At 41.6% G+C, this 17,386-nt stretch overlaps 2 protein-coding genes across 2 annotated transcripts in view; both read left to right on the top strand.

Annotated features, from left to right (window-relative positions):
* Window positions 1-527: 527 nt before the first annotated feature.
* LOC307235071 (P2X purinoceptor 5-like) lies at window positions 528-10,152 on the top strand (the record flags this gene model as incomplete). Its single annotated transcript, XM_080007043.1, has 12 exons — window positions 528-664; window positions 2,914-3,064; window positions 4,135-4,206; window positions 6,055-6,130; window positions 6,897-6,993; window positions 7,142-7,222; window positions 7,793-7,934; window positions 8,081-8,217; window positions 8,348-8,441; window positions 8,632-8,697; window positions 9,335-9,417; window positions 9,542-10,152. The coding sequence occupies 12 exons, from the start codon at window positions 528-530 to the stop codon at window positions 9,633-9,635; spliced, it is 1,230 nt and encodes a 409-aa protein (XP_079863169.1). The 3' UTR covers window positions 9,636-10,152.
* A 6,348-nt stretch (window positions 10,153-16,500) lies between these two features.
* LOC307235371 (lymphocyte antigen 6D) overlaps window positions 16,501-17,386 on the top strand; it is a 2,052-nt gene continuing 1,166 nt past the window's right edge. The window contains exons 1-2 of the mRNA XM_080007441.1: window positions 16,501-16,561; window positions 16,852-16,950. Coding sequence (XP_079863567.1) covers window positions 16,510-16,561; window positions 16,852-16,950 — 151 coding nt within the window. The 5' untranslated portion in view covers window positions 16,501-16,509. The remainder of the gene's footprint in view (window positions 16,562-16,851; window positions 16,951-17,386) is intronic.

The raw sequence follows: 17,386 nt of genomic DNA, 5'->3' as shown, positions 1-17,386 counted from the left end.
TCAGATCAGTATCATTTTCCGGCTTTCTGGTCGATATTTTTAACCTCCCCTTCATAAAATGAGGAAAACACACTGCAAATAAACTCTTTTTTTTTTTTTAAGCGTTTTAAACATTATTATAAGCAAACAATTCATTTTGAGCGTCTTGTCTCGAACTTCGACGCAATTCTGCTGGGTTTTGCTGCGTATTCTCAACAGACTCTTTCCAACTGATGTGCATTTATTTATTGACGACGAATGAATACTATTTGTAGAATGTCGATACAAGCGATAACTATCGTTTGAACTTGTCGCGCGTGTGTGTGTGTTTGTGTGTTTGTGCGTGCGTGCGTGTGCGTGCGTGTGTGTGTTTGTCTCGTTACGGCGCTTTTGCATAGAATGAAACGGTCCAACACTGTCTCCTGACCGCTGTTGTTGCGGTCCGCCGTCCAGTGCTCTGCGCCGGTGCCGTCCGGTTCGCTCAAGCGCGGGTCGTCAGGAGCTGTGAGCGCCCGCCTGCCTGCCCGCACCCTCCCTCCGGGTGGAGCATGGCCGCGAGCCGCCTGAGAGGTCTCGCCGTCTCCTTACTGGACTACAAAACGGAGAAGTACATCATCGCAGACAACAAGAAGATCGGGCTTTTGTACCGACTGATACAGCTCTCCATCTTCGGTTACATCATTGGGTGAGTGTAGGATTGTTGTTGTCGTCGTCGCCGCTGCCGCTGTATGGTGTCCTCCACCGCATGCTACTCCCTTCATCTGCCGCTTCCAAAGAAGCTTTGAGCCAAAGTCACACTTGAAATGGTTCATTTCTTAACCTCAAATAACACCGCCACAGAATCGACGGATATCAAAACTGGTTTTGCTCACTCACCAGACTACAAAAGTTGGAATGTTAAGGTGTATATTTTTAGATGAAACATTTTACTTCAGTTAAGCAAATAAATTCATCCAAATAAAATTGTATCTGAAATAAAATTACTTGGAATTCGTTTCGTGATTAAAAAAAAATAAAATTGTGTGTGTGTGTGTGTGTGTGTGTGTGTGTGTGTGTCTACCGATCCAAAGGATTAGAACACACCCCCATTTTTCCAAAATTTTATTGAAATTGAAGCAGTTCAAGTTCAGTGAATGCCATGAAATGGTACAAAAGGTATGTGGTGAACTTTCAAAGGTGAAAAGCTTAGGTTACCAAAAGACTGAAGAAAAACTTTTCGTACAGCTGTTCTGCAGCAATGGAAGTAAATAAAGCCTTGAAAGTTGATGCAAACAATTCCTACTAACAACCCTCTGTCTGTAAAAATGCAGTTTTGGAACAGACTTGTACTCACCCTCTGATGCATTATTTGCACAATATTGCACTGCAACAAGTAGTATATTGCATCATAATGGATAGAAAAAGGCAATTCACAAAGGAAGACAAACCATAATAACCCTTAAAAGTGGTAGGTCTTTCCTTTGGAGAAAAGGTAAAGAGAGCCAAGGTATCTTTTAGTACAGAGGAGACGCTGACAGGAAGCGGTCTGGCAGCGCCAAAGCTGTAAAACAGGATCATAAGACAAGTTTCTGAGAATCAACAATCATCAGCTTGCGTGAGAGGCGGCTCAAAGGGCAACAGCTTCAAGCACAGCTCAACACGGGTCCAAGTAAGACCAGACTTTCAACTGTGAAGAGGTGACTTGGAGCTGCAGGTTTCACAGGTTCGAGCGGCAGTAGGAAAGCCATTGCTAATATGGTAAAATAATACCCCTTTCCCCCCTGCACCAAAAACCCGGTAACACCTGCTAATATCCGGCATTTGTCATCAGTTGGAAAGGTAAAACCCAGGATTCAGTCCCGGGTCAAATGACCCTGCAATAGACCCTGGCTTTTATCGGCTTCACCTCCGATCGGCTCTGATGTAAACAGGACACCAGGGTCGACCCGCTCATTTTGGCCCCTTTACCTGCGCGATTGGACGCGCATTGATGTTCCGGACGTTGCATAAATAGACAGGCATATGAGAGAGAGAGAGAGAGAGAGAGAGAGCAGCTCAAAATACTTTTTCTTTCCAAGTTTTACAGTTTTTTTTGTCTTTGTTCCCAATAACACTCACCGAATCACACCCAATCACCCTGACACGCCCCTTTTCGAACGTGACACACCAGAAAAAAACGCATTTCTCCTGGCAATGGGAAAGGTGTCAACCGCCTATTTTTGCTTGTTTAAAAACCTGAGTAAACCCGCTACTTTTGGTGTGAAAACAGAAAAAGAGGCATGAAGCCATCACCAGTGGACCACTGAAGACTGGAAGTAGATTTTAGAAGTAGACCAATGTATCAAAATTTGAAATCTTGGGTCACACAGGGTTTTTGTACACCGTGGGGTAGGTGACAAGATGGTTCATTGGTGTTTAACACCAACTGTCAAACATGGAAGGTGAAGTGTGATGGTCTGTTTTTTTTTGCTGGATCACGAGTCAGCGACTTGAGCAGAGTGACTGGAAACCTGAACCAAAAGGACTACCGCAGCATTTTGCTGCCCCATGAATGCAATACCCTCTGGTCTACGCCTACAGTAGTTTGTCAGGGGTTCATCCTACAGCAAGATAATGACCCAAACATTCCTCCACGACACGTCATGACTACCTTATAAGAAAAGAACAAGAAGCTAGGCGTCAAATCATGCAAACAACCAGTAGAGTCTCCAGACTTACTGGTTGACAGGCTGGTTTGGGATGAAGGATGAAAGCAAAGCAAACTACAAGTGCAACACATTTGTGGGAACTTCTGCAACAGTCTTGGGAAGAACTTTCCCAACAATATTTGATTTCCACTGTAGAAAGAAGTTTTTTTTTTTTTTTGAGCTATACAGGGTTATTTTAGGCTTATTGAAAGGCAGTACACTATATATTTGGATCCATATTTGTCGCTTTACCTACGTACTCACACAGGTGGGTCTTCCTGACCAAGAAAGGCTACCAGGAGACAGATGACGCCATCCAGAGCTCTGTGGTGACCAAACTGAAGGGGGTGACAGTCACCAACACTCCTGAATCAGGCCAGCTTGTGTGGGGCCCGGAGGACTATACCATCCCACCACAGGTGAAAAGTAACTTCAACTCAACTAACTTAAACTGATATGTATATTTATCACCTGCTTGGACAGAACTAGTATCCTAAAAAGCAGGTCCGGCCAGAGACCTTAAGTGGGGTAGGTGTGCGCTCAAAGTTAAAAATATATATATAAATAAATAAATAAATAAAATTTAAAAAAGGGGCACCGGAAGAATATTTGAAAATGCCATTTCCAGCATAAGCTGATAATTGGACTGGTGACCTGAGCACCCTACACCAATTCCACCAATAAAGACTCGTTTGGACTCCACCAATGAGGACGCGTTCAGAACGCCTACCTCATATCTTCATATATTGCCCAGAAAATGAATCCGCTACCTGCTGCTTGCTTGGACTTTCTCTTCTCCCTTTTCCTACCGGCTAAATTAAGTCATTTATTTTGGAATATGCGACTCATTGAAAGACTATTGTTGCTATGTTATTACATTTACATTTACATTTAGTCATTTAGCAGACGCTTTTATCCAAAGCGACTTACAATTGTTCAAAGACCGACGGACGCAGCCATCAGGAGCAATTAGGGGTTAAGTGTCTTGCTCAAGGACACTACAGCATGCTAGCAGGAGGAGCCTGGGATCCAACCAGCAACCTTTAGATGACTAGACCACCAGCTCTACCGCCTGAGCTACCATCCCCTAAATTCCTCTTATTCTCCTGCCATGATTATGAAAGATAATGTCAGGAAAAGAGTTATTGTCTTCTTTTTTCCCTCTAAAACCACACAGTGATGCCAGCTTAAATATGGCTAATATTTCAGCTGATATTATTCTATTTTATCCAAATTGACAATTGATATTGGATTTTGGGAAAAAAACAAAAACGCTCTGCTCCGCCTTTGCACACGTGTGTCTCTCTCAGAGAAATGTCTGTCGGGGTGGGGACCCCTCTTTTTGTCTTAATATAATATTGCTGTTTCTAACTAAATCTAGATGCGCATTCATGAAAAAAATTCGAAATAAACCATCAGCCGCCGCCTCTACTACTACTACTACTACCTGCCAAATGTCAAATATGTTTTCGGTTTTTTTTCGCTACAGGGCGGTGTTATTATTTTCATCATAACCAATTTCTTAGAGACCCCGAACCAGAAGCTTGGATACTGCGCTGAGGTAAGGATATTGTATATTTGTGGATATATAGTGTGTGTGCATCCATCCAGTGTTTACATAAACGGAAGAGCTCAAGGAGACCCGAGAGAAAGCTGTTTCGTTTGAATGAAGAGGATGATTTGGCTTAATATCCTGTTTACTTTTCTTTAAATTATGCTGCGGCACTATCGCCTGCCACACACCACCTGAGTGGCATTTTCAGGGCCCTCCGGCACGGACACACGAACAATGGGGTTCAGAATATACCAGTTTATTGTAGAGTGGACTAGGTGGAACAAGCCCGGGAGCAGATGGTGTGTGTGTAGGGATGGGGGTTTTACCTGTTGCTCGTTGATTGGTCTAATGGGCAACAGGTGTACAACCACCCTGATCCTGGGCCCAATTACCTAGACCCAGGACAGGTGTGGCTGCTCAAACCACACCTTCCCCACACCACAAATGCCTTTTCATAAGACTAACTGTAATACAATTGCTTGATTTAAATTGTCTGGAATTCCATGTGTTTTCCGCTCATTATTGCCATCCATTATTTACAACAATGGAAACTATCTGAAGTCTTGTTATTTAGAGGCTGTTCCTCATAGTTTTCTCTTCAAATGTGTGTTGTGTGAGTATTCTCACGAAACACACATTTTCTGTGTGTCCTTATGTTTGCTCTGTCTGTCCTGGCCTCTCAACTATCCTAAACAAAAAAACAAACAGCTATAGGCCTACCGTAATAAGGCCTTAGTCCAAATTGTCCTCAAAAGGTTTGATGCTAAACATACATAATGCAGTTAAAGGTGTGTGTGTGTGTGTGTGTGTGTGTGTGTGTGTGTGTGTGTGTGTGTGTGTGTGTGTGTGTGTGTGTGTGTGTGTGTGTGTGTGTGTGTGTGTGTGTGTGTGTGTGTGTGCGCGCACGCGCTATTTTAATGTATTTATTTGTCAGGTTATGGACGTGTGTATTTTAATCTGATTGACTAGTGCAGTGCCGTTCATAACATGCTTTTTGTGACAGTTGCGTTGAAAAACCGGAGAAAATACACTCTTTCTCACAGGAAATTAACAGAGTCACGCTTTTGGATACACTCGCTGTTCACTTGTTTTTTCCAAAGTATATTAATATTACATGTGTTGCGTCCTCACAAACATGCCTTATTCGGAATGGCCTGGTTGTTTTGACAGGAAGCCCTTGCTGGCTCGCCGTTTGCTGTTTATTGAAAGTTTATTAATATTGCATGCGTCGCGAGAGATTCCTTCTTTATAGTTAGATATAGCTCATAATGTCATTCAGAGAAGTGCATCGAGTTTATTTCCTAAATATTCTTGGTATGTAAACCATGGTTCTCGGGGTCGGCTGGCCTCACAGCCTCTATTCAAGCAGAGTACCAGACCCGTAAGACAACTACCCAGCTATAAATGGCTGCTTGTGTGTGTACATTAAAGTACTTCGGCTTACCGTCCTCACCTGCTCTTGGGTGGTCGTTCCATGTATTTCTTAAAACCAGGGCTTCTCAACTGTGATTGTTATATGCCCTTTAAAATTACCCACTGAATTTCAGTATTCACAAACTATTACAATACTACAATGTTTACTATGTTAACTATGTTAAAATAATCTAAATTCAATACTAATTATAATCCATATTTTCACCTGCAACACCCATGTTTTATAAGAATACGATTAATGACTTTGCTCAGGCCTTAGCCTCATTTCAAATATACATTCTTTATGGAAAATACAGATTCCAGTGTATTTGATTTATAAAGGTGCACTGAGACACTGTGACAAGGACTCCTGCACAACGTCAGCTGTAGTTATCCTAACAAACGTTGGTGCTTGTTTAGTTATGTGCTGTCTGCTCCCAGAGTGTCAAGGTGCTGGACGGACACTGTGGAGGAGACCAGGACTGCAGGGAGGGCCAGAAAGTGGTGTCCGGGCACGGTAAGAACACACAGCATTGATGGCATTTGAAGGATTTGAACAAATTTGTTGCAGTTCTTGCCGCCACACGCCAGCGAGCGGCGTTTTCAGGGCCATTCGGTGCGGAATTGTTAACACCAGTCTATTATAGAGAGAAGGCTAGGTGGAATTAGCCAGGGGCGGATTGAACATGTCATGACACGGGCTCCTATCCTGAGTGTTTGTGTGTGTGGATGGGGTTTTAAACCTGCTGCTCATTAGCCCAACCAACGAGCGTCAAGTGTGGCAGCTCAAACCACCCCATCCACACACCACAAAATTGTTTCATAAAAGAGTCAAACTATTTGATAGATAGATAGATAGATAGCGATAGACAGATAACAGACCTGGTGTCACGGTAACATTGTGGTTATATAACGTGGACTGTTGGCACACACACGACAAAGTTCCCTTTGCATGGCATTTTAGGTTGACAACAAATCTAACTTCAGTCTAAACTACGCTCTGTAGTCGTAGTCAGATGCTAGTAGAATTCACAAGCCTGACAAACAAACACAAATCCGCTGCGGGCGTCGTTGTTTTTGATGTAATGGAACACATTTAGCACGGAAGTGGGGACTACCAATTTGGATTTAAAGATTTTCCCACTTCCATTAGAATGCAGAGTCAGCCTTCGGATTGGCCCACCTCCTCGCGTGGCCCACCCACCGCAGCAGAAGAAAGGCTTTTAAATATGCTTCTACACATAACGTGTAACTTGGCTTTCTGGTGTCATTTTTTTCCAAAGGATTAATGAGCGGCCGTTGTCTAAGAAATGGTGAAAATTCCACCGGAACCTGTGAAATCTATGGGTGGTGTCCCACTGAGAAACCCTTCAAACCGCAGTGAGTAAACCCCTCACAAAGACAAGTGAACATAGTTTTCGGAGCATCCCGACACACTAAGGGGACCTTACACGCCCCTTAGTGCTGTGGTGTTAGGCTGTCGAGTTGAATTCAGAAGCCCTTTCTTAATTTCTTTCTTTCCTTCCAGAAAGGCTCTGTTGTCAGATGCCGAAAATTTTACCTTCTACATCAAGAACTTCATCCAGTTTCCCAAATTTCTTTTTTCGAAGTAAGTCACAATTCTTTCTATATATATATATATTTATATATACACACACACACACACACACACACACACACACACACACACACAGACAAAAGAAAATCAAAAAAGAAAATCCAGAATTTCCACTCCTGTTTCCACTAATAAAGTGTTATTTTATATTATTGCAAAAAAATAAAAATGATCACCCTCATTACTCGTAAAGTAATGCGTAGTGATATTCCTAGGAAAAGAAAATCGTAAGTATCAAAGAAAAAAATCTCCTTCCACACATTTTTTTACATCTTAGTAAATAAGTAAGTGAGGACCCATGTTTCTGGTGCACTTCTCAACCAAGAAATGCAGTATGTCAATTCGGAGACTGGTCCTCACATTTACGTATATTTTAACACACACAGGTAACACCCCACCCCGTGCCTATACTGTACCTCCACACACACACACACACACACACACACACACACACACACACACACACACACACACACACACACACACACACACACACACACACACATACATACACATATACACTCATATATATAAATATATGACTATTCATATTTAATCCCATAGAGCTAATGTCCTGGACACCACTAACAGCTCGTATCTGAAGAAATGTCGCTATGACAAAGAGCTCCAACCCTACTGCCCCATATTCCGCCTGGGAGACATCATTAACCAAACCGGATACAACTTTCAGGACATGGCATTACTAGTAAGCTTTGCAACTTAAGAGTTATGGAAATATCCCAAGGTCAGCTGTTGTAATAATGCTTATAATTATTCAACCAAGTGGTGAATGAAACGCTACTCTTCATATTGGAGTTTGATGTGACTCGACATGCCCTGTCTTGCTTCCAGGGTGGCTCAGTTGGCATCATGATCCAGTGGAACTGCGATCTTGACAAAGGATATTCAAACTGCCATCCCAAATATCACTTTACTCGCCTGGACGTCACCATCTCGAACAAATCTATAGCGTCGGGACTTAACTTCAGGTGTCCTTCACTCTAAACATTTTTTTCAGACTAAGAGTAGTGATGCATACAGCCTAGTTGTCTATGCCTGTTCTTGAAGATTTCATATTGTGAAGCATCTTCGTCTCATTTCGCACTGTTCACCGCACAGACACACCCGCTACTTCAAAGACGCTGCCGGTGGAATCTCCCGAACGCTGTTCAAAGTCTATGGCGTGCGGTTCAGCGTCATGGTGTATGGCAAGGTGGGGCACACGAGTTGACGTTTTGTTGTGTATCATGGCCAGGACTACGTTCAAACTGACTATCTTCAAATTCAAGATTCTAAATTATAATAACGAGTAAAAAATATATTTTATGAATACATTTTAAGGATTGGAAAATGAAGAATTAGGAGAATTATTTTGAAAGAATTTACTTTCCCATCACGTATAGGCTGGACAATTCAGTATTGTCCCAACGATCATCAACATAGGATCAGGATTGGCACTGATGGGGGCTGTAAGTAACATATTTTAAATTGTGATGTTTACCCATGAAACCTAACCCCCAACACGTGGCTACTATTTATAATAATAATAATAATAATAATAATAATAATAATAATAATAATAATAATAATAATTATTATTATTATTATTATTATTATTATTATTATTATTATTATTATTATTATTAATGATGATAATAATAATAATAACCTTAATTTGTATAGCACCTTTCATACATGACATGCGACTAAAAGTGCTTTAAATTAAAAGAAGGCCATCAGATAGCAACAATAAAAGCAGAGAAGCAAAATGCATTTACAAAGTAGAATTATAAAATAATTAAAAAAAAATGAAATAACAAACTACATTTCATTAGAAGGAAAAAAATCAAACAAGCTATATGCATTTAATAAAAAAAGGGGAAATATTATACAAATTCTTCTTGGATTTTACTGTCATGTCAACAACGAGCTCATTAAATACAGCGACTAACACCTATAATTTCTCTAGGTCCTGCTCTATGATCTTATTTAATTACAATGTTTTTTCTCATGATATGGGTATGACATTTTTGTTGTTCTTCAACAATCAGCAGTGCAAGCTGTGTCATCATATTGCGTGGACTGAATGAGATGTTTTGTCGACAGGGAGCTTTCTTCTGTGACATCGTCCTCCTCCACCTAATGAAGAAGAGCACCTTTTATAGGCAGAGGAAATTTGAGACATCAAGGTATAATAGCCCATAAATTAATACGAAATACATTTTACAGCATATTTGCTTGAATTGAATAATCCATCAACGTGGATGATAATCGAATGATATTCTACATTTATCTGCCACATTCCTTCCATAGAGCCGAAAAAGATCTACATGAGGACATCAGCGAGGAAAACCAAAAAGACACGTTGGAGCAGAAAAAGCTGAAGAGACCGACTCCAGAGCTTTAGTTAAACATGGTGTGAATATCAGATGAGTGCTAGACCCCATTCCCTTTTTTGCATTATTTTCATGCTTTTACTAAATCTATTGATTCGATGTTTAAAACTGTTACACACTCAAAGTACTTTATTTTGATTCCTAGTTGGATTCAGATTCCGAGAAGGTTTGTGAATCTAGGATTCTTTATCCTATCCGGATTCTTTGTTATGTGACTTAAGCCCCTTTCACACATAGTTCCCGGTAAATTACAGGGATATCCATACCGGCAACATTAGTGGTTTTCACTATTTACCTATGCAGCTACATTCCGGAACATTTCCGCCTCGCGCCTTTTCACACATGCCATGATAATTCCGGAGTAGATGGGGCAAGGGACAGTCCAGGAGACGGCGGTTATGCAACATGCCCACCCCGCACCAGCCAGCTCCTCCTGCCCAGCCCAAGCTCCCTCCGCTGCCAGGGGGACAGAGCTCACAGCTCTGCAGTCAGCACCGTCCTCGCCCAAGGCTACACAGTGTTTTTTAAATCAGTGTGATCATTTCCAACCTGTCCTACACTATCTGCCTCCGGAGAAGGAACTTACTTACCCCGTTCTACCTCTCCCTGTCTGCTCGTTCCCTCTCCGGCTTCTGACTCAGGTGCTATAATATATTTTGAAATATTTGTACAAAATAAATATTCTTCAAAAGCCACTGTTTGTGCTTTGCCGAAATGCAGATTCGGCTCTGCCCCTACTTGATGTGCTTGTCCCGGCATTGTTACTGCTTCCATTCACATCACAGCCGTAACACAGCTGTACTGGAATTTTCCAAGAAATGACACTAGGTTGAGCGTGGGGAAATTTATGAAACGACCTTTATGTAACATCGACACCGGTTCCTGTTTACCTATTACGCCAATATGGAACATTGTCAGTGGATTTACAGCTTTCAGTGCAAAAAGGAAAGGGGGTTTATTTGCCTATTTGCAAAACACACATGCCCGGAGGAAATCTTTCGGCTTATTAGTCACAGGAGGCATTTGTCATCAGTCACAGTCTATAGAAGTTGCACATTGTGTCATGAAATACAATCTCAAGTTAATTTTCCCTTTAATTAAAACATTTATCGCCAGATATTGAAGTAAAAACATGTAGCCTAAAGTGTATGCAAGTTTTTTTTTTTCTCCCAAGGCACAGTGGGATTAAAGTCTGGACACAGAACCGGCGTTTTTCTTAAACATGAGAACTGAGAAAATCCTGTCCATTGCCAAAACAATTCCTCTTGGGAATAATCAAGAAAACCAGAGTTAAAATGCTGTTACTATGTAATTATTAAAGATGATAAAATTTACCTTTTGTTTTATGAGAGGCTCGCTTTATCTCAAATCCAGACACGTAATTGTAAAATCATATATGAAACGGTATTAGTTTACAGTATGTATGGGATATGGCTTCCAAATGCACACGTTGCTGTTGTAGCAAGCAGGGTGCAGCAAGCAGGATTTAATCAAATGTACAGAGCCAACACGGAGGACGGTGTTGCTGCTGTACAGTTATGTGTGTGACTAATGTCTCATTTAGGTTGTTTACTTTAGAGAGTCCATCTGTCTTGTGTACCTTGTATCTGTGTACCTTTGGTCACAACCTGAATAGCGGGTATATTCCCTCCATATCACTTGTTGCAGGGAGCTTGCTTGGCCACTAGGGGGCGCTAGAACTCAATTACAATATTACTAGTGTGATATGAACCGTGAACAATAAACCATAGATGCATTACAGTAGTTACCCGAAGCGTCATTCAAATTCTCTTTTAATCCCCAGCTTTAAGCGCTGCCACCAAGGTGTTTATGTCAAGCAATGTTTCCTGGAAAGGTTTCGGCTTCCTGGCGGCTCCAAGCAACCTTCTCTATATCTCACTAACGACAAAGAAACTACTGTCACATGCACACACCCCAAACCACCTCAAATCTGCACAACAATTGCTACATCTATATACACTGATCAGCCACAACATTAAAACCACTGACGGGTGAAGTTGTTACGATCGGAGCTAGGAGGGACCCAAACGCACGACCCAGAGAGATGGAAGGCAGACGAAGGATGTTTATTAATTAGACCGCACGGTGGAGATGGCAGGAGGGACCCGGCGGGGTGGAGATGGAGCAGGGCAGGGATGATGACGACGACGACAGGGAAGGAGGGGTCCAGAATCCGGGCAGAGAGACAGGGAACCCGGCTGGATGGAGAGGCACGAACAGACTTGGTCGATGAGAGGAGACAAGCAGGTGAGGGGAAGACTAAACAAGGAGACTTAAACTAGCCAGTAGCAGTACAACTTGGGTAAGTTAGTTGACGGTTTGGCAATGAGTGACTGGAGCGCTCCAGAATAAATACTGTGTGGGTGATGAAGGTAATTGATCCCAGGTGTGTGAAATTGGCCTAAGGGAGGAGCTGCGGATGGGTCAAGAGCGGCCTCTAGTGGTGCTGGGAAGCCGTGGGCCTAACAGAAGTGAATAACATTGATCATTTCATTCGAATGGCACCTGTCAAGTGGTGGGATATATTAGGCAGCAAGTGAACAGTCAGCTCTTGAAGTTGATGTGTTGGAAGCAGGAAAAATGGGCAAGCGTAAGGATCTGAGCGACTTTGACAAGGACCAGATTGTGATGGCTAGACGACTGGGTCAGAGCATCTCCAAAATGGCAGGTGTTCCCGGTATGCAGTGGTAAGTACCTACTAAGAGTGGTCCAAGGAAGGACAACCGGCGATGTGTGTGGGTCTGCATAGCCGCAGACCGGTCAGACTGCCCATTCTGAAAATGTTAATTTAATTGCGAAAAACAATAAATCAATCAATACGAAACTCCATACCATACATTCATTGGGTTTTTAAACTCCATCCCTGGGATTGGACCAGTTTTAAACTACATCCCTGGGATTGGACCAGTTGCTACGACCTGTGGTTCTGTAAGCCCTCCCCTCCCTCTCCTGTCGCTTATTCATCATCCACTGATACGCAGCTATACTTCCACCGACACTGCATTGCTGAGGTGACTGTGACTGTAATGTTAACATAAAAAACGTCGGAAATAGAGCTGCACCAATCGATTGGCCAGTTTTCAGCTTGATCGACCATGACAGGTGACCGGCTGATAAGATTTATTTTCTGTGCCAGTCCTATGTAGACACCCGATACTTTGCTCATGTACTGTACTCGTAAAAATGCTCCGATACTCAAAACTGATACAACCTAGTGTGATGAAGTTGCGTAGCTGACGCTCAAAAGAGAGAGCGAAAGAAAGAAAATCTCGGCTGTTTGGCGGTACTTCAAGGTGGAACTCAGTGACTGTTCCATGTTGTAATTTATTTTATTGGAACTCAGGGACATTTTCATGTTCTATTATTGTTCCATAGTGAAAAAGGAACAATAATAAACACACAGTGTCAAAATCGTCAATCTCACTACTGTAGTTACTGAAAATTGTAGCAGTAGTCCCTATGTGCAGCTGTCCCATCACGTGATCGTGATCAGATCACTCAAAGTCTTTGTCATTGACAAACAGCAGATATACCCAATGAGACAAATGATAAGATAATTAGATTTCCCCGATCACGGATATAAACTCAAAATGATCGGACGAAAATGTATAAGTTATTTAATAGTTAATGTTTTATTATGAACATACAATTGAATGAAAAGGCCAAGGAAATTACAATCGGCGCTTCTATAGTTGGTAAACATGTTCAGTAACATTACGAGATGCATTTCACGGGGTACATCCTCATGATATGAATTTCTGTACGGTATATAGTTAGCTGTAGTATCTTGCATACAATTTGATGAGCTACAGCTACGGTGTGAATAACTGATTATTCTCATTTAGCTGCAGTAACTCAAACACCACAGAGATTCCTTCTTACACTATTGTGGTGCTCAATATATTTTTCCAAGGTTGGCAGGTCTGTCACAGGACACCTTCAGAGGTCTTATGGAGTCCATGCCTCGACGGGTCGGAGCTCTTTTGGCAGCACGCCGGAGCTACACAATATTAGTGGTTATGAGTGGTGGTTTTAATGTTTGTGGCTGATCGGTGTTAATCCACAGAGACCACATAGTAGTTACTTTTGTCCGGATCAGCAAACATAAAAAGAAACATTGTTTTATACTGTACAATTAAATAATCCAATGCTAAAATGACACTTGTGCATGTATAAAAAAAACCACATAAAACAAATAAAATCCCAATATCATTCATGAAAAATGAAGGCATAATATAATTTATGCTAAATTATTTGTTAGAATTATAAGCTTTAAACTCTGGCAGAGGATTGATTTATGAAAATGTTACTTTGCGCTTGCGGAGACCCGTAGATGGTAGATGAAGAGGGAACTGTCTTCAATGAAGGTGGTGAATAATAGATGAAACGCTTTAATCTCCATCGCCATGTCAGATCCCATCACCCATAGCAGCCCAACTGGAATCAGTAGTGAAAGGAGGAGAGAGATTTATATAGTTTTTTAAATGGAGGCCTTTGCCCTGGACACAAAGCAAAGCAATAGAAAGCAAAATAAGCAGACAAGGACTTTAAGCCTTTAAGCCTTAATAATTGATAACTGTGTTGGCCCATCAAAATAAATGGCAATAATTGTCCAAAAACAATTCAAAAACGATTTTGATTTCAAAGATGCCAATTCCAATCACTTGGAAAAGCTACTGCTGTTGCTTTTGCTTAAAGATGCACTTCACAGTATTGGAGAAGTGAAGCTGCAGAGAGACATTGGGTTGAATTGCATCGTTTGTCATTTTAGGCATCTCTTGGAAGGTGATATTGAGCTTTCAATGCATTTGCGTTCCAAACTCCAACCCAAGGAGGGTGTGTCTCAAAATTCTTAGTTATGGCTGTATTGTGACTGTAGCACTGCTTCTACCGCTGCCACATGAACAAACTGTACAACATTTGCAGTATGGAACTCAAATCACGACCGTTAAACAACTTGTAGAAAAACTCTCGTACACCGCAACCTCCTCAGCCACCCGTTTAAACTGGTTCTCCAAACTGGGATGGCACAATCAACGGCCGACTAAAACCTCAGAATGGAGGCTCCCTATTCAAAACCATCAGAGCCTTTTGAGTGGCAGTCTGAGCCCTCCTAAAACGCCTGGATGTGTTCTAGCTCCACCGGCTGGATTGACCCAGATATCCCAACATTCATTGACAAAATGCCACACAGTTAAAACCCGAATGAGTTGGTACTGTACTTCCCAGGAAAGACCTCAAATCACGTTCTTTCCAAGAGGCAACAACTAAGAGTTTTGAGAAGCAGCATTTCAAGCTCAAGTTTATCAACAGCAGAAATTATTCAAAAACATAAGACATATCATTATAGAAGCAAGTATAAGTATATTTTTGATGTAAAACAATAAACAATAACATTAAACACAAGACAGTCAATATACATATGTGGCACCAGGTGGCAAAATATTTTGCATGAGTTAATTGCGTATTAATTTATGATTTTTTTCTGACGCAAGGTAAAATGTTAAAAAAAAAAAAAAAATGGCCCAAAACACACCGACCTTAAGTTGGTCTGACTCAATTGTCCACATCAGTGGAGTGGCAGCTGATTCTAAAATGGAAAATCAACTCCCACAAATGTAAAAACAAAAAATGCACGCGTGTGAGGACAGTGTGTGCTGTAGGAATGCTGTTTAACCAGTCGGATACCGATGAACACCATGAAGACTTGCAAGGAGAAAAATATTGTTTTTGTTCACACGGTTTGATGCATTCTGATGATGGTGGCACGGCAGAAAGGAGGCACGCCTCGCCGCGCATGTTGAAAAGCTATCTCGGAGCTGAAGCTTTGGCCACTCGGAGCAAATTTGCAGGATTCATATTTGATTCCTGGTTCCTGTCGCAAATTTCCTCCACGGAGAGTGAGGACCGCCCTAACACTACAGGGACCGCCGTCACACTACAACTGAAGAAATCTCATTCCAAGTGATGCATCAGTGAATTATGAGAAGCCTTTCGGGGTGGGGCATGTGTTGATATTGGCACGTATCAGGCCCAGGCACTGCCGCCTCACAGCGAGAAGCTTTCTGGGTTTCCGAACCCCAACCGGTGCCTTTGCATGTTCTCCCAGTGTTCATAATGGTTTCCTCCCGCCCTAAAAAGACGTGCACGTCAGGTCCACGCCCGATGCCCCTGAGCAAGGCATTGGTTCTAGATGTGGAGTTAGTCCCTCGATGGCGGCCCACTTCTCCTAAATGGCTTGGGAAATCCCCCTACAGGGATGAATAACGCAGTTCTGCATCCAAACGGTTTCATTCTTTCAGTCACTGCGATTGATTTTTGTGATTCATTAACTATTTTATGCGGTAAGGGTGAAGGGGAAACATTGAGAGGCACGGTTTGTTTTCACCCGACCACGGTTGTGTTGGTAAGCGCCATCAAGGAAATGCCAGAAATAAAAAGGCGAAAGCAAAGTGGATTCCATTGTTATGGACGCTTCGGAATGCTGCTTCACCCGTTAGATCGCAACCGGCACAGGTTTACCGGAAAAAAAAAAAAAAAAAAGTCAACAGGTAGGGTCCACGTGATCATGTCATTGTGTTAAAATAGCAGTGTTGTTGCATTATGCCATGATATAAAAAGATAGAAACATCCTCCTCCTGCAAAATCCTGGCATACTGTAATATGCACATTACGAGGGAATTGTCACATTTGTTTTTTTTATTTGTATTTGTTAGTGTGACTGGCATTGTTTTGGACATTTTGCATATCAGAAAAGCACACCAGGAAGTTCACCAACCGGATTAGGGTGGTATGGGGTGTACGACTATAAAAGGAATGGGACCGGTCTTGAGATTATACTTCAGATTTCTTCCATCTGACAACATGAAGGTCCTGCTCCCCGTTCTGCTGCTGGCCCTGCTGTGCAGCACGCAAGGTAAGGAGGCCATTTATGGGGTTCTGCTCCTTAATACGAATAAGTCTCAATATGATTTATTTTACTCACTAAATATCTGGAGAATTCCAGCATGACAGTGGTGGCGACTAATTACAAAAAGCAGATATTGTTTTACATATGAGACATACTTGAGCCGTCAAATGGCAGCATTAAAGTGGTGGCAATGTTTCTGTTAGTAACTTTATTCATTGAACTGGCCGGCTTATTTCCTGGCCGGCAAACAGGTGATACGCATTGTTAATGTTTTGTTCATGTTTCCCTCTCTTAAGTGCATGCGCTTGAGTGCTTCACCTGCAATGGCGATGACATCTGCACAACAACCACCACATGCCCACCCAATCATATCTTCTGCAAGGAGGAATGGAATGGTAACGTTTCATTTTTTCTTTCTTCTGTTTTGTTTTTATTTTATTATTATTTTTTTTGTGTGTTTTTTTTGTTGTTGGTTAAAAAGGGAGATTGGGAGTGAAGCATATATATTGAAAAATAATTAAAAAAAAGAAAATCCAGAATTTCCACTCCTGTTTCCACTAATTAAGTGTTATTTAATATTATTGCAAAAAAATAAAAATGGTAAACCTCATTACTCGTAAAGTAATGCGTAGTGATATTCCTAGGAAAAGAAAATCGTAAGTATCAAAGAAAGAAATCTCCTTCCACACATTTTTTTAAGAGAATGGAGACAAATAACGGCAAATGAATAGTAAATGAGTAAGTAAGTGAGGACCCATGTTTCTGGTGCACTTCTAAACCAAGAAATATGTCAATTCGGAGACTGGTCCTCACATTTACATATATTTTAAC

Source organism: Zeus faber, assembly GCF_960531495.2.
Source record: "Zeus faber genome assembly, chromosome: 9".
In the NCBI taxonomy this organism is placed as follows: Eukaryota; Metazoa; Chordata; class Actinopteri; order Zeiformes; family Zeidae; genus Zeus; species Zeus faber.
Note: the sequence above shows the minus strand (reverse complement) of the source record. Positions and strands in the feature narration are given on the sequence as shown.